The sequence below is a fragment of the Scatophagus argus genome, chromosome 8, assembly GCF_020382885.2.
Source record: "Scatophagus argus isolate fScaArg1 chromosome 8, fScaArg1.pri, whole genome shotgun sequence".
Lineage (NCBI taxonomy): Eukaryota > Metazoa > Chordata > Actinopteri > Scatophagidae > Scatophagus > Scatophagus argus.
Genome location: NC_058500.1, coordinates 8,546,945 through 8,569,516, shown reverse-complemented (window position 1 = coordinate 8,569,516; position 22,572 = coordinate 8,546,945). Strand labels below are relative to the sequence as shown.

Below are 22,572 nucleotides of genomic sequence, written 5' to 3'. Positions count from 1 at the left end.
CTACAAGTGTAACGTGAGCACACGCACACACACTCACACACATCAAAGAACGAAGCAACAAACAAAAGACACATAAGCTCTACACTCAAGACCAAGGTTCCTGTTTTCACTTTTGATTCCCATCTGAAAGCGTCACTTTTCTCTTGTTCAAACCCCACGTTGGTCTCATGTCACTGAGCATTCTGGGCATGCATGTGACTGTTTCTGCCATGGGTGGTAAGTATCTCCACAGGTGCAGCCCTGCTCACCTGAGCAAACCCCAACTCACCAACTCACCAACACGCTGGGAGCCTCTGTTCAGACAGCTGCTTGCCTCACCATTCGTGAATATATTAGCATGACTTAAGGACTATGTAAATGCTCATGTTCATAAATGTGCTAAAATATGTTGCCCCGCATGTCTTTAGGACACAGAAAACTTATCAGATTAGGAGGAAGGTGCCCGCGTTTACAGTTGCCTGGTAAAATGCTGCCTGTTTCCAGTGACAGAAAGTTACTAAATGCATTTATTCTACTTAATTAGAATAATTACAGTACTTGATTATATTCCAGTAATGTCAGTTTATGCCTATACTCCAGTCTCAGAAGTGAATATTGTACTTTTTACTACATTTGTCTTATAGCTTCAGCTACTTTTCAGATTACAGTTTTTCGTCCCCTTTCTTTCCAGGGAAAACCACGTATGTCCAAATTTTGCGATTCTGAATTCACAGTGTGATGTTGCTACTTTTAAATGTCTAAATTTGTGCAACTTTGGCAGAGAGGCTGGAGGACAGACTGCAATCCACTTTGTTTTTATGAGTCATATATTTTAATGAAGTTACAGCTGAAAGCAAGCCAAATCTCAGAAACTGCACCTCTCTCTTAAATATTTGTTAAATTTCATTAACTGCTGAGTGTCAGTTAAACCACTTTTTATCCCTTGAATATTTTACATAACTTTTAAAGGTAGTCGAGGAGGAGGAAGACAGAGGAAGACATAGTGGGTGAGGACATTTTGAGAAATTAGTCTGCTTGAAGATTGCAAGTTTTCTCTTCTGATTTGAAGACGGTTGCTACAGCAACAGATAATGTGGCCTGGCATCGTCTCAGTGGGTACAGTTTGGACTCTCAGTACCTTCCACTTTATTCTCTGCTTAGGCCTGTGTGCTCTGTACACTGTGCAATCCAAGAGGCTCGCTAATGAAGCCCAGGACAGTCAATAATGCCTCTTTTACTGTGCTAAACAAAAATAAAATGAAGTTGATATTAAACAATTTGTGTGCAAGTGGTATCGTCTTCATCAAAAAAATAAAAGGAAGGCAAAAATAGACAATGAAACATTCACTTCACCGTAACAAAAACACTCCCCAGCTGTTGATATGCCATTATTAATCTAATCTGACAAGAGGGAGAGAGAAAGGTGAGGCAGGTGAGCCTGTCCAGCCCGGCATGTCCGCACTGCCCCTGACACGCTGTGGAACAGTAGCTCTGCTGGGGGGGACCACTCCATCACGTAGGTAATTAAGCAGAGCAGGAGGGGCAGCATCTCACACTGCCAACGGCCATGTCAACACTGCTGCTCGAACCAGGCCACATATGGCTGGAGATCTGGGTGGAGGAGACTGAAGGTGCCCTCTCCGAAGTGTCCTTGGCGAGTTCCCGAAGTGATAAAACAAACATCCAGTCAGATGTTAATGTTAATTGCTTGACTGCCCAGCACTGGCCATGAGGCGATTATTTTGTTCAGAGGCCTCTTCTACAAACAGGATAAAGAGTGCTGTTGAGTGACTGCTGATTGCAAATAATCCTCTGTGGACCACTGTTACCAGCATGAGTTCACACAGCACAAATGAAACATGCCTTTAAAAAGTCTCAGAATGAAATACTTCACAGCAAAACAACTTAATTCTGCTGAAAAGTGCATATAGTTAACCAAGTTTTGCATTTCTAAGGATTAGACCATTTCCGAAACAATTCTTTCTTTCTTTTTTCGGTTTTTCTTTCTTTCTCTCTCACACACACATGCGTGCGCACACGCATACAGAGAGGAAGAGAGAGGTTGATTGGTCCATAATGTTATTAACACTCCTTACTTTGCCTTTTGTGTCTGTAACCTCTGAACAAATCACTTGTTCAGGCTGGACTGCGGCCACCAGCCGGTGGACTGCTTCATAAATCTGCACCTCCACTCGCTTGGAGAGAGAGAGAGAAATAGAGGAGAGAGGAGATGGGAAATTGGTGGCATGTAAGAAGAATGAGACTTTAGGAGGAAATAGAGTTGATCAAGCATTTCTTCCACAGTGCTTCCTCAGACGTGCACAGCTTGCAAGGCACAGGTTGCAGATGCGCAGCATTTGTCAGCCACCACAGAGGATGAGCGACAGCATTACTGTGGCTCTGCTGGGAGGGGAAATTGAGTCCATTATTAATTTGCTTTTATCAGGGATTTGTTTAGTAAGGCAGGTTGAATTCAATAAGCTTATGGTCTATGATGCAGAATTCTCTATCCAGTTGGTGATTGGTTTTCATCACGGGTGTATAACACTTATGCAATAACACTTCAAGCATTAAATGTAAGAGGCATGAAAAGAAATGGGCTTTTATTTCATCCTTTTTTTTAGAAAGTAAAACAATATTGTTGAACCGAATCTAGCTTTTGGTACTGGCACACACAGAAAACACCACATCAAAGTCTTCAGCCCTGCTAGTTGCACTGTGAGGTTGTACTTGTACATGCACTGTTAACGTTAGCTGATGTTTAGCAGACAGGCATGTTCACCATTTTAGTTTAGCATGTTAGGAGCTCCCTGTAGCTGCTGTACTGCAACACTTCAAGTTAAATAGATCCTCTGACAGCCTTCCACTGAGGCAGGTTCCTTAAGTGTTTGGACATCCATGTGTCCCGAGCAGCGTTATTAAGACTGGTGCATCTGTGGACGAGTCCCACTGAGGTATTGACAAAGAGGTAATGGAGGTAATGGCAAGGCAGTGCAGTGCTGAAGGCAACGTATAAAAGATGAGTGAATCTGCAGGGTGGCCTGAATGGACGTGCTGAAAGAAAACCAAAAGGAATGAGACAAAGGAAAGTAATAAGGTCGCTCAAACTGAAGGTGGAAAAACTAAAGAAAAAAAATGGATGTCGCTAAGGTTAAGTGAGGGAATAGTGCGCTCAGTTGTTCATTTCCAGCAAATAAAGAAAGCTCACTTTTCTTACAATTCACAAACGAGCGACACACCAGAACAAGAGAAGACAAGGCACTGAGTTTGACAACAGAGAAAATAGAAATCTGATTTTCAGGACTGCCATAGTCTGGTGGCTAAACTGTAAAGTATATCCACTTCTTATCTTGGGTTTGTTGCTCTGTATCTTCTCCTATTCACAGGACAACATATACAGCCTTGTTTCTGAGGACATTTGAAGAATATAGCCTAAGCTTTTGTTACACAACATAATGTCCACAGAGATTTCTACACTGAACATTGGGTCTAAAATGTCTTCATACTGAGGGTAATTTCCATGCTGATTAATTGCTCAAATAGTGGGTGGATGCAGTTTTATAAAACATTTTTGTCTGTCTTAGATAAACAGTGCCTTTGTACGTTATGTTTGTGTATGTGCACCTTGTGCTTTTGTGGAGATGCATCTGACTTGACTTTTATTCATATGCTACAGCCAAATGACTCATTCTGTTATGTCTTATGATTGCTGTTATTCCAAATCACTCCTCATTTCTTTCAGAGTCGCCACGTTGCTCCATGTCATTTCACAGCCTTCCATACAAGTTGATGAGATGTTAGATGTTTTGTATAATAAGATATTCAGGTTTGGTGTTTTACAGCGTCATTTGTTCGGTGGTCCAGAGTAGACGGTGTTCACTTATGAATGCCTGTGTTTGTCATTAGATGTGCTCATTTAAGCTGCAGAATAATTTACTTGAACGTAGGTGCATTCAAGTTCACATACATTTACACATTTGTTTGAATAAAAATAAGTGTGGAGCTGTGGGGAATAAATGAGATATTGGGTTTAGTTAGGAATGAATTGAATACTATATATATTATACATAATATTATTCTGTGAAATAACGTTGTTTTGTCTTATGGTGAGGGTGTAACTGCAAGGAGGAAAAGTCAGAGGAGCTCTCACTAAAGGAACTGTAGATAATAAAACTCTTCAGAGGCTGTTCTAGACATTCAGTTAAACAAACCTCCAGTCATTATCATCCGATCCAGCTTAACCATTTGTAATTAGTATATAATGAGAGGATGACCAACCATCTCCATTGGCTGTGAATCTGAATGTGATTTCTTTTTTTCCCCCCACCTTCACTCAGGCTACAGCTGAGACAAAGATGTGAAAGATGTTGTAATGTTTTGTTACTGTTGCTGCAGTTCATCATAATCTAGCAAATCCCAGTCCCAGTCCTACCAAGAAAAAAATGTTGTGAAATTCTGTTTCGTGCAAGCTCTCACATAGAGAGAGTAATTTGCTTGGTGGGTTGTTGAAAAAAGAAATCCAACTCAAACAGTACTGCTGGGGGAAAGAAACCTAACATGCAGAGTAAAGGAGGTGGCAGGAAACAGCAGCAACCACTTCCTTTACAGGAATGAAGAACTGTGTGCTTGCTTCACAATAGTATGAAAATAAAAAGGTTTCAGATTTTGTTTTTGCACGTGGGCGTTGCTGTAGATATGGTGGCTAAAGGCTGCATGATGCAACTCATCGAGACTGTACTGTGTGCAGTCTGACCCTCATTTAATGCATCACATGCTGTCGCAACTTTTAAAAAATGAAGATAGAAATTTGGCTGCATCTTTTTAAGTAATTCCAACTCTTGCAATTAAGAACCAACTTAATTCAAAAGTCGTGGTATTGAGTGGTGATCAGAGGGTCACCGGTTCGATTCCCCCAAAGGACGGGCAGGGTGTGGTGGAGTGATTAATGCGAAACCCCCCCCCCCCCCCCCCCCCCCCCAGCCGGCTGATGTGCCCTTGAGCAAGGCACTTAACCCCCCAATATGCTCCCCGGGCAGCTTGATGCTGCCTACTGCTCCTGGGTGTGTTTCACTGCATGTGATTTGCTGGGTGTTGCATGTGTGTGTTCAACTAAGGATGGGATAAATGCAGTAGTCAAATTCAGTATGTGTATGTAAAAATATATATACTGCCAATAAAAGTTGATTCTATTTAAGCTGTTCTAAGCTCTTTGTTTGACTTCCATCATATGCAAAAAATGAGTATTAGGAAACAACACATAGCAATCCCAGTATTTATGATCTAAATCTTGATTATAAAACTCTTTATGTCCGAAAACAAAAATTAATACAAACCTGTATGTATGTCATTCTCAAATGGGGTGGTCCACACATTGCTGTGAGTTCAGGGGCTTCAAATGAGCAGGTTACCTTGAATATTTGCCTTCATCAGAAACAAACAAAACAAATAAATTTTTACTGTAATATATCACTATGGACAAAAGCCTTAGACCAACATTGCTATTCGAAGATGCTGCCTGCGTGGCTCAAAAGAGCTTAATAGAGAGAAACTGGTGGCACTGTGTGTGAAAGGCAGGTGGTAATGTGTTCTTCCAACTGTCCCCAATTAGGTAGGTCAGCAGGGGTGCTCCTGTGAGATTTGGAAAGACAAAATGCAAGTGTTTCTGGGCCACACAGATGCGTAGACACACATGCACATGCACAAATACACATGCAAACAGCTGGTAAGAGGCTTACGCTCCAGTGGCATATGACAGCTTTCCCATTAAAACCATTCTCCTCCGCTGTTGTAGGACACGAACAAGCCTCACAGAGTGGAGGAAACAACCTGCAGCCCTGAATGAACGTCATCATCTAAAATTTTATGCTTTGCTTTGCTTTCATCTGCAACTGCTTTCTATTACATTTCTGACATCAGTTCAACCAACTCGGCGCTTTGTGGTCATCGAAAGACGTCTGCGCCTGTGGCCTTGATGAATGAAGCCATTAAGGGAAGTCTTGAAACCCCCTGACATCTTCACTGCAAACCTGGTGGAGTCAGCTGTTACTGGCAACCAGCACATGAAGAAATGAAAGCAAGAAAGAGAGGTGTGAGACGGAGGTGCATAAGGCTTTACAGATGCATGACCCAAAGAGAAAACACCCACTCACAAACAATTAGGAGGAAGAAGGAAAATCTGCCACGTTTAGATTGTCAGCCCACTAAATCTCCAATTCTACTGCTGAGCAAAGATTTTCAAAGGAAAAAACGTCAAAGATTAGTTGGAAAGAAAAAACAGCAACACAGAGACTTGCGTCTTCAAGGAGAGGACTCTGGAGAGATCATGAGAGGCTTATCTCAGCGTGGTCTCGTTCCTGCAGTAGACACAGTACCCGCCCTGCTCCTCTCTGTTCCAAATGTACAGCATGTAAAACTATGACAGGAGGCGGCAGTCAGCAGTTTGCTGTCTGTCTCTGCACCACAGCTCACAGCTCTACAGAGGCTCCGGCCTTCCAATTCATCATTTTGATACTTACTGTTGACTTGCTAAACAAAGAAGCTATGGTTCATATCACCTGTCAATAGATGTCTTCTCTCTCTTTTGTCTTCTCTTTTTCTGTAAATGTTTAAAAGTTTATGACCAGAAAATCTGCAACAGCAAGACCGATGACTGCACAGCAGAGACATAACACAGGCAGGGAGGGAAGCAGGAAGGATGAAACAGAATTAAACCAATATATACAGAAGTACACTTTTTCCACTACTTCTTTTCTATACACAAATATTTGAGATGAGTGAAAACAGTCATAGTTCAAGTACCCAACCGTTTTGAGTGAATCATATTTTCCTATAATCTATATCTTTCCCCTCTAAGTTTCATTTTGTTATGATCTTCTGAGAGCTGCATAAATAAATGAACTTGAAGCGTGAAGAGTCCAACTGCTACACATCCCACACAGAGCTTTTCTCTGTTAAGTTGATTAGTTGTATTGATTCATTTTATTTTTTTATGTAACTGTGTTGTTTGAGTCATGCTGGGATGCACACAAGCAGGAGATATTCTCTCTGAGATCATTATCTTCTGACATCAGATTGAGGCAGCAGTAATAAGATGGCTATTAAGTGCCCTGCCTGTATTACTTTTCATCTGGATAAGCTTGTTGTAAGTCACCACAGTACAGGGAGTTCCAGCCCTGTTCTCACAGTCACAGCTGGCAGTACTGCTGCACACAGCAGGCGACCTGTTATTTGCAAAGGCACTACAGGACTTCATGTCGATGATGGCTTTTGTTCCCATAGTTGCTATAGATTTATATTCTTCAGCAGTTTGAATTGCATCAGTGCACTCACATTCCCACAAGAAAATCCACCGAGCCAGAGCAAGTGAATCACAGGTGAAAAGGACATGTTAAAAAACCTGAAATCTAAACTGAAAATGTTTTTCATTACATTATTTTTTATGTTATGACATTTTTCATAAATATTAGCATATTAGCATCATTATGAGCACAATCCCACTGTGCTGATGTACAGCCTTAAAGGCTGTAGACTCATAGTCTTGTTTGTAAATGTATATTGTTTTTTTTTTAATGTTTGTCCTCTGCTATCTTTCATGCACAGTAGAAGGATTCAGATGCTGACTGCCTATGATTTTGTAACACACGTATCACTCATTATGAACAGCCAACACCAAAGTGAAATCTGGAAGTGACTATGAAATAAACAGGAATGGAATTAAACTACAAAACAGAAACCCTAGTCGACACATAGAAAGCGCACACATACAGGACTGAATATGCTACATGGCCATTAATCCTCTTACATCCCATCAAATCAAATATCAAATATCTGCTGGCATTATTTCATATGCTGTATCGTGTGTGATATTAATACAAAACCAGTGGCTGGAGTTTGTGATTGGTCTGGTTCCCTTAGGAGAGTATGATATCTGAGACTGGTGTGTGACACAAAGAAGAAACATGTCTGCGGACAGAAACACACGTGAAGATCTTGTTGAACAGCATGGTACTGAATGAATCACAACTTCTTGTTTATTGATGATATGCTTGACTGCTTTTCCACTGTGCACAATCCATGTTTGAAACACTCAATGCTGACTCTGCTCACTTACAGTACGACAAGAATGAATTCTGGAGCATAAAAAGAGGGACAGGGGCTAAGTTGTCATAGCACGGTACATAAATATGAGTGAATTTACATGCACAAAGATCCAATGACAAGAATTTTTTTTGCTACTTTTACTTAAAGGCTGGTGCTGATAGGAACAGGGTAAGAGGGCAAGGCAGAATAAACAGCTTTACAGTACAGTACTCGGTTTTCATCACATCACCAAGGGAAGAAGAAGCAGGCAAATGGTTGCTATGCTGAGAGAGAGGGAGGGAGAACTACACGCAGAGGATTTATTTAGTATGTGTACAAGTGGAGATATTGAGGAACTGATTCTGCAACAAGGGGTCAGAGTTGAGGCCACGCGATCCATTTCTGGCTGTGTACTTTCATGTGGACGAGTCACAATAATGAAAGAGAGGAAATATGCTGGATCAGACGCAGATTAGAGGTCTCGGAGTCCACAGACAATGATAGTAGGCGGGGTTATTACCAATATAGCAGAGAGAAGTATGAGGAGAGGATCTTTAAGATGGGAGTTGACAGTGGGAGCATCAGGTGGCCAGCCACAAGCGTACACATCTCTGTGTCTTTTTAACTTAAAATGTCTTTTTCCTTACATCGTAACGTAGTATACATACTGTACAATACCCACTGAACTGCCACTGTCCCCAGCAGGAGTGAAGAGAACAGAGAGGTGGCGCAGGTTTCTTACACTAACATTCAATACTTAATAAACACGGGAGGGGGCTCGCACTCGAATACACTCACATACATACTTTCGCACAGAGAGACGGACACATAAGATTTAATGCTTCACAACACGGTCTCATAATGTACAAGAAACTTCATCTTAAAAAAAATCATACATGAACCTTCTTCAACTATATAACAAATAAAAGATTTAGTCCTCTGTGGCCGTTGAAAACACAGAGAAATCAAATATCCTAACCACACATACAAACAGCGGCGTTGGTGGCTTGATGGCATAGTCCTTCTTGTCTTTGTGTGTTCGCGAGAGACAGAAAGATGGAGAAAGAAGAAGTAGCCGTGTGGTCATGAGGATTAGATTGAAGTGGTATAAGGAAGGATTGAGTGGTCCTTTCAAGGGGAAAAAAAACAACAAAAGTGCCAAGGTAAAGTGAATTCAAGTAATGTGTGCTCTTTACACAGGACAGGAATGGAGGGAGGGAAGGAAGGAGTGAGTCCTGTGGCTCCAACATGGCCACTACTGGCTCTTCCTGTGTTCTGTCAGGCTCGTTGATGCATCTGTGGGTGTTTCTCTGCGGGCAGCTTTGGAGAGGACGTCCATCCACTTGGCCTGAAGTTCTGCATCTTGGACACTTAAGAGCAAAGTTTGCTGGGTGTGACTGAGCCGCAGCACGTGTTTGACGTCGCTCTTCTCGCCTGCCGATGGCGACACCAAGCTCACATCGAACCCAGGGAGAGGCACGACACGCGCCCCCTTGGAGTCCTACAGAAATGAGTAAAAAATATCAATCAGAGCATATCCTGTAGTATTTAAAATTGGGTTTCTCTTTAATAAACTTCCATTTTTGGAAGGAGGAAACATACTGTCGATACACAGCAAGTGACAGCTTGCCTCTCCAGTTGCAGGAGAATATGTTTCATCAGGCATGTATAGTAAACCCTGTCCTCCCACTCTCCCTTCCCCCACTTCCTTTCTGCATAATCACAAAATGCTCGTCCAACTCCCATTAATCCTAATCTTTAGGAAAGGCAGCTTTCTGCAGTGGGATTGGGATATTAGTCTTGGAAATGAAACCGGGGAGGCTTTAACAGGCTGACTTCCCTCCTGTGCCATCCACTGTGAAAGACAACAGAGTCATCGTCGCCAGCCAAAAGCTTTCCAAACATGATTGCTTCGAGGATGTTTTTATTTTAAGCAATCATGTAAACCACTGATTCTATGCATCTCCTTTGAATGTTCCGCTTACTGCTACACACAGAGCCGAGATTTCAAGGAAAAACTGTACATCCGAAGAGTTCCTTCATCTGGTCAGTGCAAAATAAAACTTAGTCACACAGATGAGCAGCTGTACCTGCTCAGGTCACATTCAGGACGACCAAATCCTCCTGGCCCAAATCTACAGAGCGCAGACAGTGCACAGGCAGGCTGGCACAGGCAGGATTTGATATGTCTGATTCACACATACTCACTGATGTGCACAGGAGGTACACTGTCCGCATGTCCTGCTTCAAAGGAGGAAGCAGACAGGATGTATAGAAAGCAAGCGAGAGGATCAGCACACTGATGTGCGGCCACACGCAATGTTTATTGTACTTATTGTACAACGCTTAGCTTAGCAGGCCAACCACAGGTAATAAAGTACTAAAATAAAGTACTTAAAATGTGTAATACCTAAAATGAATGAAAAGGTGGTGGTTTTTATAATTAACAGCTGCATCATGACACACACACGCACACACACCTATCTCCAGTGTGTGTTGAACTCTTACCTGCCCACTGTTCTGCAAGTACAGCACAAGCGGCTCAGCCTTGGTCACAGCCACCCACATCTTGGTCCAGCTCTTCCCTTTCTCCTGCACTTGAAGTTGGCCACATAGCAGGCAGTTCTCCCCCGATAGAGACGCTTGTCTCTAAATGGACACATGATATAGAATTATATATAAAGATGCCTATCACCTGTTTTTGACAGGTGCTGTAAAAACAACATTCATCATCACTATTATTTATTTCAGTTAGCTTGTAACTGAAATCCATCTGCATCATATTCTGGGGATTTGACTGAGCATCTGACAATGCAGATCTTCAACTGTTCTCTGTTACGCAATGACAATGTAGGACACAGTGAGATTTGCACATGGACAGGTGTTCAAGCTCCTGCTGCCCCTTGCTAACCCCTGTATGGCATATAGCTCCCCCGTGTGGCGACTCATCTCTCTGCAGATTAACTTGCCCCCCGCCCTGAATAACTTATCAGAATTCTAAGACGATATCAACAAAAATACACATGAACAGTATAGCTTCCAGCTCTTCAGTATGACAGGAGTAGACTGTACATTCATCCACAACATCCCAGACAGACAGACAGACAGACAGACAGACAGGCACAGACACCTGAAGCAGCTAGACTGTTGAGTCAGCTGAGATGACTGGTCCTCCCTAAGCTGAGATCTCATAATTATATTAGTCATAAAAGAAGGATTAGTTGATCTTTCAGTGTGAATCTGTTTTAATTCATAAATGCACATGTGTGTAAAGTGAGTTTGTGTGTGTGTGTGTATGCGTGTGCAATTTTATCAGACAACACAGCAACTTCCGTATTGAACAGAGAGGGTCTACCGGACTTAATGAGTACACTACTGTGCTTCTTTCCTTCTCATGAAATCCATGAGCAGTGCAGTCTGGCTGCTGAACCCTGGATAACATTGACTGCTGGTATACTGGGAGACTTGGATCTCATTGCACTGGCATGAATGGAGGCAGGAAAATAAACTCTTATGCACAAGCAGCTAAATGTTCCGCACTGTGTGTGTGTGTGTGTGTGTGTGTTCTTGCTTTTTGTTTGTCTCACCTCGGGTGCAGCTTTCCTTTTCTGTTCGCTCACGCCTAGATTCTCCAGGCTGAGGCTGGCTTCAAAACACTCCGGGCACACTCGGCTCGTTTTGTTGTCCAAGGTCTTTGAACACTTTGCACAGATGGCCTGCAGAAGGACAGAGAGAGAAAGAGAGACTGTGTTGACAGGCCGCTCGGTTGTTAACAGTTAATTGTACAAAAAAAAAAAAAATTCCACTTGTTCCCCTGACTTTTCTCTTAAACCCCTTCATTTCTACATCCTATCAGTGTCAAAATTTCTTTCGCTCCATATGTGCTCACCGCTCCACAGGACTTGCAGTGGTGTTTGCGCTTGGTGAAATTGAAGCTCTCACTGCAGCCTTTACACGTTTGCTTCTCTTTCTCTTTTTTCCTGGAACTCTTCTGGGAAATATTAAAAAAAGAGAAAACATACACAAGAGTCATTTGTCAAGGTCTTCAGTGTGTTCAGTTTCAGCACAAGCGAACCAAAAGGAATGCCTGATGGTTCGTCTTGCTTTGTCCAGTCTTTCATCCCTTTTATTAACACATACGCAGACACGCACCCACAGACACACACTATCCCTCGCTAAAACACAATCAGACGGAGGCATCCACAGCAGGCTGTCAGATTATTGATGTATTGTGGCACAATGAGTGAAATTAATCTCCTTCTTATACAGATAACCTGAGAGCAGCAGGCTAGTCAATGGGGACAAAACATTTTTTTCCCCTATTTTAGATTAGAAAAGCAGATGGAGCCATTGTTACTGTCAGTTAAGCTTTATCATCGCAGCTGCAGTGATGCAGCCTGAACAAGGAAAATCTGTCACAGCACAGCACCAAACATATGGATCTGCTAATTGTTCAGTAGATCAATATAAAAGGAAATAAATAATAACAAATTTGAAAGAAACTCGGAATACTTCAAGCTCATTCACCAGGCAACTTCTTTCTTTCTGTTTCATTAAGAGTAATGTTACTCCAAAAAAAAGAGAGGCACTGGTGCAGTTTCAAGCTTTTCTGTTTTACACACACACACACACACACACACAAACACGCACACCCTTGGTTCACTCACACACAGGTGTTTTCACTTTTCACTGATTAGGCCTCTTGTCATGGCACAGGCAAACTGAAATCCATGAGGCAAATTTTACCCTCCTGGGGTCTCATTTATGAAACATGGGATCCATACTAAAGTTGTCCATCCTCATAAAAGCTGAAAACTGCACGAGTCAATAAAAAAAATCAGATTTATGAAGCTGGGTGTATGCACACCTGCAAGCAAGAAGAAGTTATTTCTCTCACACGCAAATCGCGGTGCTTGTGGGTGAGGTGGAGGTTAGAAAGCACATCAGTTTTTCCCTTCCCACAGCCCTCCGGCAGCGCAAGGACAGTATGAGTCTGTGCATCCATCATGCGTGTCACGTGTATTTACATGTTTACAGCAATCAAACTGACTGCTTCACATGCCGCTAAAATGATTGTGACAATATGTTCTATACCCCCCAGCTGTTTGTATCAGTAAGACTGATGAGGTCGCATGCCTACACTACATAGAGAACAACACATACAAATGAACGCATTAAAACACCCAACTCCCTCAAGATCATCTTAAAAACTTTCATTCTTTAGACACATTTGGACCCATTCAAGCTAATAAATAAAATAAAATATTCTCCCTCTGTCTTTTCTCTACCATATAAGCAGTGTAGGCCTGCACCACACCGTATAAACAAAGGTATTGGGACACCTGACCATTACACCCACAGGAACTTTAATGACATTGTATTATAAATACAGCTTTGCAGCTATAACAGCTTCCACTCTTCTGGGAAGGCACAAAACTTTGAAGAGGTCAGGGCTCTGTGTGGGCCGGTCAAGTTCTTCCTCAACAAACTCATCCAACCATGTCTTTATGGACTTGGGGGCACAGTCATGCTCAAATAGAAAAGGGCCTTCCCCATACTGTTGTCACAAAGTTGGAAGCAAAGCATTGTCCAAAATGTCTTGGCAAGCTGAAGCATTAAGATTTCCCTTCCTACCTGCTCCTGGTTTCAAAGTAAAACCAAAGCTTGAAACTCCAACAATGTATCTGTTCTTTTTAAAGCAAATCTACTCTTATAGGTATTAAAAAATAGCTGTTTTTCCACTGGACGAGGACATTAAGCCTGTACTTACATTAAAAATAACAAAAACAAAATGCAAATAAGGTGCTGTCTATGCACGAGAATCCTCCTAAGTAAGTTATATATAAAATAAAAAGCTTCAAGGATAGTTAAAGCGGGCAAATGCCTCAACCTCCAGGCCCTCAGGGGCTTGAGGGCTTCAGGTTCAACATGTCACAATTTATTTGTGATTATTTCATTAAATGCAAAATAGTTTAGAAATGATGAATGCACAATTATGCAATAAGCCAAAATCATGGAGTTTGTAACATGACACCTGCATTATCATCATTATTATTTATATTTCATTTACCTAAAAAAAATCAATCAAGTCGTGAGCTAACTACTAATAACTGACTAATACATACACAATGCACACCATGGAAGGGGAGGTTTTTCATTTTCTGAAATGAGATTCTCAGAGACAGTTCTCACCTGTTTAAATCAATTTATAATCTAATAACACATCAGCATACCAGGTGACAAAAAGTATGATTTCTATATATACAAAACTGTCTTACCCTTTCATGCAGTCTTTCACCATCTGAATCAATGGAGGTGCTGCTCCAGGGACCCTGAAGAGAAGTAAAAGACAAATTGAGCACCTGCCTGCAGTCAGGTAGGTGTACCACTAGGTGTCAGTCAAGACCAAGTGATGTAGTCCCTGTCTCAAGTTACATTTGGCCAGCGTCCAACTCCAGCCAGCCCAAAGTGGGTCACAGCAGATCCATAAGAGTTTTGTATACACTTTGACTTGGGTTTTCCCTATTAGGTCATGAGAGAGTTCTGGGAGAAGAGCGTCTCAGACGCTACATGTGCAGCTGTCAAGGATGAAAAGAAAGAATTTCTTTATGGCTCCCTGTTTGTATGTGTGATCCTACCAAATCCTTAGATGGAGAGCTGTTTGGGCAGATAAAGACCAAAGACCAGACAAAGAAAAATTCATCTGGCGTACCACTAGTCTGCCATGATTAAGTGCACAGGATGACTGACTGACTGATGGACTGAGGGACTGAGGAACTGACCGGTGACTCAGGCACGTGGTCATCTTCCCGAGAGAAGGAGCTGTTGAAAGCTTTGTTGAATGTTTCGCTGTTTTGTTTGTGCCGTTCGATAGTGGCCTGGATCACCTGAGAGTCAGAAGAGATTTAGGGGATAGAGGAGAAGGGATGGAGAGATCATAGATCAAAGTCAAGGAAAAAACAAAAAGAAGAGATGGTTTATTGATCAGACACGTTCGCATTTGAATGGATTTATTCTTTTTGTACTTCTTGTGAGATGAAAAGCAGAGTATACATGCTAAATTGTAAAATTACAGCATGACGTAAAAGCGTCTGATCTTATGTATCCTACAGAGGCTGCTACTTAGCTGAAAAGGATTAAAGCGACTGAAGTGAAAAAGAGAAGATGAATGAAGGTAGGAAGACACATTTCCTTTCCTGCTCGATTAGGAAAGATACTGTCTGTGGTGTGCTGTGTGGCCTGGCAGCAATAACATCACAGCTTCAGAGAGGTGCCAGGGTACTATTGTCTTCCTTTCTCTCCCTGAAATTTCACCGCTCTTCATTTTTCTGAACGCTCAATCCCTCCCATACAGAATAAAACCTCCAAACCCTCTCCTTCAGCCTGCAATGTTTTTTAATCAGCTTTATCCTGTTGTAACGAGCTAAATGAGCAATAATGAGAGGCTTTATTAGAGAATGTAATTCCTAATAACACTGAATCAGTGTGAGCTGGAAATCTTTGCTAATTCCAATCTCTAATATAGCACAGTTACCAAAGGCACAGGCAGCATGTGTGCATGAGAGACAGAGACTGTGTGTGTGTATAAATATATGCATGGATGTATTAGGCTACTATATGTGTGCCCTTGTGTGTGTGACCCTTGCCTGGATCCAGTCTTCTTTCTCCTCAGCAGTCCTGTGAAGCAAATAGCATAAATATATTGAATATCCACCAGTACAACCACATAATCAGTCCACAGTGGAACTCATGTATTTTCAAATAAGACATCAGGAAACAGTTAATCATGACACGTTCACAGACCAGCTCAGTTTGCTGGATAGGTAGGTCGCAAAAGCAGATTTGTAAAGATAAGTTAAATATGAGATGGGTTACTGTATTTGTCTATTTACAGCAGCAATCAGTAACAAGCTAACAGGAGCTAAATGGATGTATGTGGTAGCATCATCTCTAGCTTTATAGACTTGCTAACTTTTATTTTTTTTTTAATTTAAGTTACTTTATTAATCCCAAACTGGGAAATTACTTCTCTGCATTTAACCCATCACTGATTGAAACACACACATGCAACATGCAGTGAAACACACAGGAGCAGTGGGCTGCACCAAGCGCCCGGGGAGCATATATTGGGGGTTAAGTGCCTTGCTCAAGGGCACATCAGCCGACCAAGGAGGGTGGGGACATTATCACTCCACCACACTCAACTACCCAGCTATTTTAGCTTGTAAGCTTGAATTATTACTCAAAGTCAAAGTAGAGCATTGGTGTGAGCAACAGAAGTTAACCGGTTAAGTCAGAGTTACTTCTGTAGTGTTTTTATTTTGAATAGGTTTCTCAGACAAAGACAGAGAACAAAAACACATGGTAGTTTCTCTAGCCAGCGGGCGCTAGCTCATTAGCTACCTTGTGCTCATTCAGCGAGCTTGCTACACTGGTTTCGTCACCAGTGTCATTAAACATGACATTTTGAAATAAAAGTCATATTATACACACATTATTGACATTATTTACTGGGAAAAATATTTAAATGGTATTCTGGGAGATTATGGTATGGATTTTTAGACTTGAAAAACAGGATTTTGAAACAACACTGTAATGCTGGTTTTATGCCTGCAGTGTTCTGAGTTTTTTAATCTGTTGGTTGATTCAAACTTCTTTACCTGGCTTGCAGCTCCAGTGAACGCTGCTTGCCGAGGATGGCAAACGAGTGAAGAAGGTTCTGTTTCACATTCTCCTGCACCTGAGGTCAAGAAACAGAGGACGATTCGATTTGCACCCACCAGAACAAATAAATAAAAGCCTACAGGAGAAAACAAAAGACATCAACAACATGAGAAGCAGAAGTGCACCTCCATGCCAGCGATGTCAATCCTCTCTCTGACACTGAACTTCTGCCCCATCAGTCTGAGTTTAGGCACGCAGTATAGCACCATATTGTTGAACTAGATTGGAAACAGAAACACAGCATGTAAGATAAGGGAATAAACCCTCCAGTAGTGTCATATTTCTCTAAATTAACATATCTGTCCTCTCACCAAGTAGAGGTATCGGTCTTGTGCTGTTCCGTTTTTGGCTGACATCTTCTTGATATGTCCTTCTTTTATGAGCTCATTGGCTGGGTTAACTATGTCTTCTTCTCCTCCAAGCCTCTCGTAAACCTCCAGGAGTTTGTGCATCTTCTCCTGGAAACATTAGGCAAGAGGAGGATGAGGAGGGGAAAAGCAGAAATAACAAAAGACATTTGTTCGTTCATTCATTTGTCTTTAGTTGTTTGAAGGTTATGAGAAAAACAAGTTAACAAGGACAGACAGATGAAAAGGATGAGTGTTAAAAAGTCAGTCAGGCTTCCTCAAGCTGTGAAACTTGAGGCAGGAAACGGCAACTTCCTGTCTGTACTAATTCGACACGCTCACTCCGTCAGACTAACACTTGCAGCAATGTTGCTGACTGACAGCACAGCATCAGCAACTCTTTAACTGAGCAATGTATTTTTTTTGTATCAAGCTCAATGAGACAGTGAAAGAGTGTTGAAACAAATTTGGAAAGAGATGATGACAAAAGGAAAACAGCAGAATGAAGTATAGTGTTGAGCAAAGTCTTACCATTTTCCTGATTGCTGCATTTGAATGGTTAGCTGCAGTAGAGATTAGCTCCAGTGCCTCTGAAACAAACATCCACCCATACAAATGAAAGGATGTTAGCATAAAATCCAGAATTTGCAACGATACGATCATGTTTGGATAAATCTGGCCTTCAGATTATCACAGTCAGTCTCTCTCTCTTTCACACACACACACGAAAAAAATAAAAAATGTCAGGGGTGTCGCTCATGTACTGTCCTAACATTGAACACACTGTATGTGTTAGGCTGGCTTTTAGCCAGCAGAGAGCCTTGCAATAATGCTTGTGAGCACCTGAGTCAGCCATCTTAATCATGGCCTACATAAACAGAGGAGACACGCAGCCAGAGAAAATGAGGCCAAAACAGCTGCGATAAACCGCTTTTCAGCAGGACTGGATGAGACACTAAACAACACAGTGTGGTGTAGTTAATGCTCAGGTAAATGGACACGGGGACGTGGGATGACATCAGGTCACGTAAAATGTAATTTTTGGCCATGCAAAGTGGCGCACTGATGTAAAGTACTATGTAATGTGTCCCTGCCAGCCAGCAGGTGAAATGAAATCATCTACAGACGTCATTCTAATGACGGTGTAACAAGAGGCACTGCAGCTGCCACATGTCCTGCCGACATCTCTTTGATGGGTTACATTAACGGGTTTTCTTATGAGGCCATTCCTGAGGTACTCCAGTTACTTGTCCCCACACAACATAAGAAAGATAAGATTTTAAATGTTAATTCCTAATTTCATTAATTTATTGTGTCGTACACATATGCACAGAGGTTCTTATATTAAGAAAATTAATTTTTCTCACAACAGAAATATTGAGTCTGTTTTTTAATTGTTTGTGGACAAGTTTTTTGTGTGTGTTTATCTCTGTCCTTGTACATCTGTAACACTTGCCCTCTGGGGGATCAACAAAGAATTATCTCATCTTACAAGTGTGCAAAAACACTTCTGATAGCTTTTATAAATCTCTTTGGATTTGAAAGGTCAGTTAAGCTGGTTTCTGTGGGCCTCCCTCACAGATCCAAAACCCTGATGTATATCTAATTGACTATAAAAACTAAACAGGATAAATCAAGCTAAGAAGAAGACACCCCATGGCATCAAATACTACATTACAAAGCCCCCACACAGCCCCAGCTCCCTAGATGGCATTTTCTAAAATATCCTGGCTGGAGGAGCCTGTCTTTAAAGTGAAGTTATAGCAGAATTAAGAAATTCATTTTCCACAATCTTTTCTAATCTGTTTGTACTCTGGAATTTCTGACACATAAGGATCTACTGTACTGGTTTTAAGTGGGAAAATATAATGTAGTATAGCATTTGCCAAATCAAAAATGTGATGATATGCATCATGGAACCAATCAGTAAATCATAGTGTCATGTAAGCTAAATCTCATCAACAGGCTAACAACAGATTTGTTCTACTCTTAATGTGCATTGTAAGAGTAGAGACGCAAGAAGTACAAGAAATCCACAGAGGGCTGGTGTTCTCCAGATCTTTTACAACAAGATGAACTGATTTTTTGGCTCCTTTTGACCTCTGGAGTGTATTTGCAGTTTGTGTGTTTGGGCCACAAACCAACACTGTTTACAGTCGAAGAAAAGTGACTGTTCCAGTAAAAACAGACGCAACTCTGTGTACGATTTTAATGCTTACTGAGAGCTCCAGTTTCACATGTTTTCCTTCAGATCCATTACTTTCTACTCTTTCTTCTCCTGTCCTTTGGAGAGCCATACAACTCAAGATAACCACAAACTTCTGCTCATTTGTGCAGATCAACTCGAGGGGACGTGTCTTAACTTCACCAGTGCTCTTTAAAATGTGACTCTGCACTGGTTCACCTCCTTTCAGATCTTTTTATAAACCTTTTTTGTGTTCATGCCACCTCTAATCACATCATCACTTTTAGCTGAATGGCAGCCTGCACATTTGGAGGTTTAGTCCAACCGAGTTCCAAAATTTGTTCTTTATCATAATGAAGGCACTGTCATCTAGACATTTCTTACTCTATTTAGTCTAACATAGATAATGGTCGACTTGTCATAGTTTTACGAGTCAGTAGGCCTAACTGCTTCTGACAGACAGACACGTATACACACACACCCATAATACTATGACATATGCATGCCACAACGACCTCAGAGATCAAAACAACTTCAGGTGAAAGTTTAAATTAAATGACATATTCCCCCCGGCTCAGGCGAAGCGGAGGTAAAGCGTGTTGACAGGAAGACAGAAAACGGCAACTGGAAGTTTTCCCTGCAACCTGCAGTTGATCAGTCGTGACTGAGCGGCGAGTGCATTCCAGTTAAAAACAACGGGTGTAATGTCTCACTCTCTGCGTCTTTTCGGTCCAGAGCGTCATCAGGCAGCTTCTTCAGGTAGTCTTTGAGCAACAGCTCGTAGCGAGGAATCCTTTGGACCGGCTCCAGCATGTGGTGCTGCAATGTCAGGTTCCCACACACATCCTGTTTCTGATGGTTCAAACACAAAAACACAGATTTGAACTGATTAATCGACAGACTAATTTTGCAATGTGGTGTACCGTTTGATATTCCTAACATCTCTCACTTGTTCTGTTTCAGTAGTCTGTTGATGTTACTGTAAACTAATTGCATTGCTGTGGTGAAGCAGAGATGACTTGTTTTTATGGGTAGATGTTCCTTACATGACTTACTTTCAATACGAACTGAGAGAAAACAGGTTGGTTTCGGCTCCATATCACATTACGTTATTGCTGTTTATGGGGTTCATTTTTAGGATGTGTGTCGGGTCAATTAATGTGAAGATTAAAGATTGAAATACTCTCTGCTCCCTGGGATCTTTAGAGTGGACATACTCTTCAGCTAAACTTCATTTTAAGAGCTAGTGATTTATGGTAAGGCCATAAATTTTCACAGCAAAAACTTTATTTACCCCATCACTAAGAGACTTTTCTTATTCACTTAGAGCTACAGGCTCAATCGGAACACATTTCATTTACTTAGTAACATCATTAAGTAATCTGTGACAAAGCCTCAGACATAACACAACTGACTGTGATGGTCTGTGCACTGTGGATGGCATTAAGCCACAGTTCTCCTCTTTTACTGTCCTTTGCTTTTTGGGGAAATAAAGAACATCGTGAACACCTTTTTTGGTCATTCTCACAACAGGGAACTAATGTATGTGTAGACACAACACATACAAACACAAGACACCTACTTGTATATTCTGGACGACACTCTTAAACTGTGAAGACCGCTGTGTCCAGGTGTTGACCAAGTCCATAGCTCGGTCAAAGTTCTTCACATATTCTCCATACATCTTCATGAATGGAGCCAGTTTCTGGAGAATGTCTCCAATGCGAGGGTTTGAGTCCCTACAGGAAACACATCAAGCAAATGGTTTAATGTAAAGGTGAATTCAGAAAAGTGTCTACAGACGAACAAATCTTACAGTGTTTTTATTCTTAGAAGCTTTTATTACAGCTGATTCAACCTGTCCCTGTACATTAGGTCACTTGTTTATGTAGTACGCGAATGCTACGAGTTTCCGCTTCCTCAAAACTTACTGGGAGAGTAGATCGCTGTACAGTTTCCAACTTGAGTGAAATGAGGTTGTAAAGGCTTACTTTAGGTCAGTTTTATCTCTTCTCCTGAAATTACTAACACACATGAACATTTGGAAACCAACAAGGCTTTTACGACATATTTAAAGCAGGAAGCGTGATGTCTTTTAACCAGAGGGACAAAAAATGAATGTTCATAAAAAATTGGACTGATCTTGAGAACATTGTTGAGATTGCACTAATTAATCATTCTTTCTTCCCTCGATGCACTTTTCTGATTTCTGTGTGCATGTCTATTGGTTGTGCGTATTGGTTTTCTTGGTTGTCTCCCCATCTGAGTCAATACATTTTAATAAGTTCCAGAAAATACTGCGAGGTGATCCAGAATGTGACAGGTGATTTCCCTTAACAAAGCCCTCTAGAGGAGTCATTATCTACCAAAGGGTGGCTGATGCTGGCACAATAACACACACTGGAGGTAAATTTCCCGCTGACTGTGAAAGAAAGCCAGAAAATGTCTCCATTCTGCAAATCTGACACACACAAACCACATCACCTAGCAACCCGACACTACGACAAGCTGGCAATGATGGCCTCTACTGCCACCCAACTGTCTCAGTTTTACAGCCAACACGAAAAATCATCTCGAAACTGACGTCACACTGATGCTTTTTGGAAAACCGGAGTGCTTAGTGTTTATTCCTCACCATTCTCCGGTAATGCGTGTCTTGAGCTCAGGAAGCAGGAACTTGTCATGGAAGCAGTAAATAGAGGAGATGTTGGAGAAGATCCCTGTAATGACATCCTGAGGGATCCCAGCCTCTGTGAGCTTAGTGCAAAATACCTGCAGAGAGAGAGACAGAGAGAAAAAAAAACAAAACATATGTTTAAAAAACCCCCAAACACGCACCTTCTCCCAAACACGCCCCAAATCTGGCTCCTTTTCATGGAGCAGGAATGTAAACATAGACACAGACAGTGAAATTTCCATGTTGTTGTTTATCCACACATTCATTTTCTCCAGCTTTTCACTGTTAAGAGGGACCAGAAGCTGGCTATGAGTCATCCAGAACTTACTGGCTCATGTGCCAGAAACTAGATAAATCATGATGGGTATATCACTGCTGCTGAGTTTTGGTGGAAAAAAACTGATGACGTTTGTGACTGACATATTAAACATAATATCATGACCAAATTTAAACCCCAGTAGGGCTCCAACTAACAAATATGTGTTTCATTCAACTGTTGATGCCTATCACACCCCAACATGATGTCTTCCAAAAGAAGAGGAAAGATATTCAACTTCTAAACAAAAGCAGCAATCTGAGAA

General features: G+C 41.5%; 1 protein-coding gene across 1 annotated transcript in view; it reads right to left on the bottom strand.

Moving 5' to 3' along the window:
* Window positions 1-8,877: 8,877 nt before the first annotated feature.
* The window catches only part of fgd (faciogenital dysplasia), a 51,284-nt gene continuing 37,589 nt past the window's right edge, over window positions 8,878-22,572 (bottom strand). The window contains exons 6-19 of the mRNA XM_046396480.1: window positions 21,950-22,086; window positions 20,897-21,053; window positions 20,028-20,166; window positions 17,661-17,719; window positions 17,094-17,240; window positions 16,908-17,000; window positions 16,719-16,798; window positions 15,705-15,735; window positions 14,841-14,945; window positions 14,337-14,390; window positions 11,948-12,049; window positions 11,646-11,774; window positions 10,567-10,707; window positions 8,878-9,559 (exon numbers count right to left, since the gene is read on the bottom strand). Coding sequence (XP_046252436.1) covers window positions 9,314-9,559; window positions 10,567-10,707; window positions 11,646-11,774; window positions 11,948-12,049; window positions 14,337-14,390; window positions 14,841-14,945; window positions 15,705-15,735; window positions 16,719-16,798; window positions 16,908-17,000; window positions 17,094-17,240; window positions 17,661-17,719; window positions 20,028-20,166; window positions 20,897-21,053; window positions 21,950-22,086 — 1,620 coding nt within the window. The 3' untranslated portion in view covers window positions 8,878-9,313. The remainder of the gene's footprint in view (window positions 9,560-10,566; window positions 10,708-11,645; window positions 11,775-11,947; window positions 12,050-14,336; window positions 14,391-14,840; window positions 14,946-15,704; window positions 15,736-16,718; window positions 16,799-16,907; window positions 17,001-17,093; window positions 17,241-17,660; window positions 17,720-20,027; window positions 20,167-20,896; window positions 21,054-21,949; window positions 22,087-22,572) is intronic.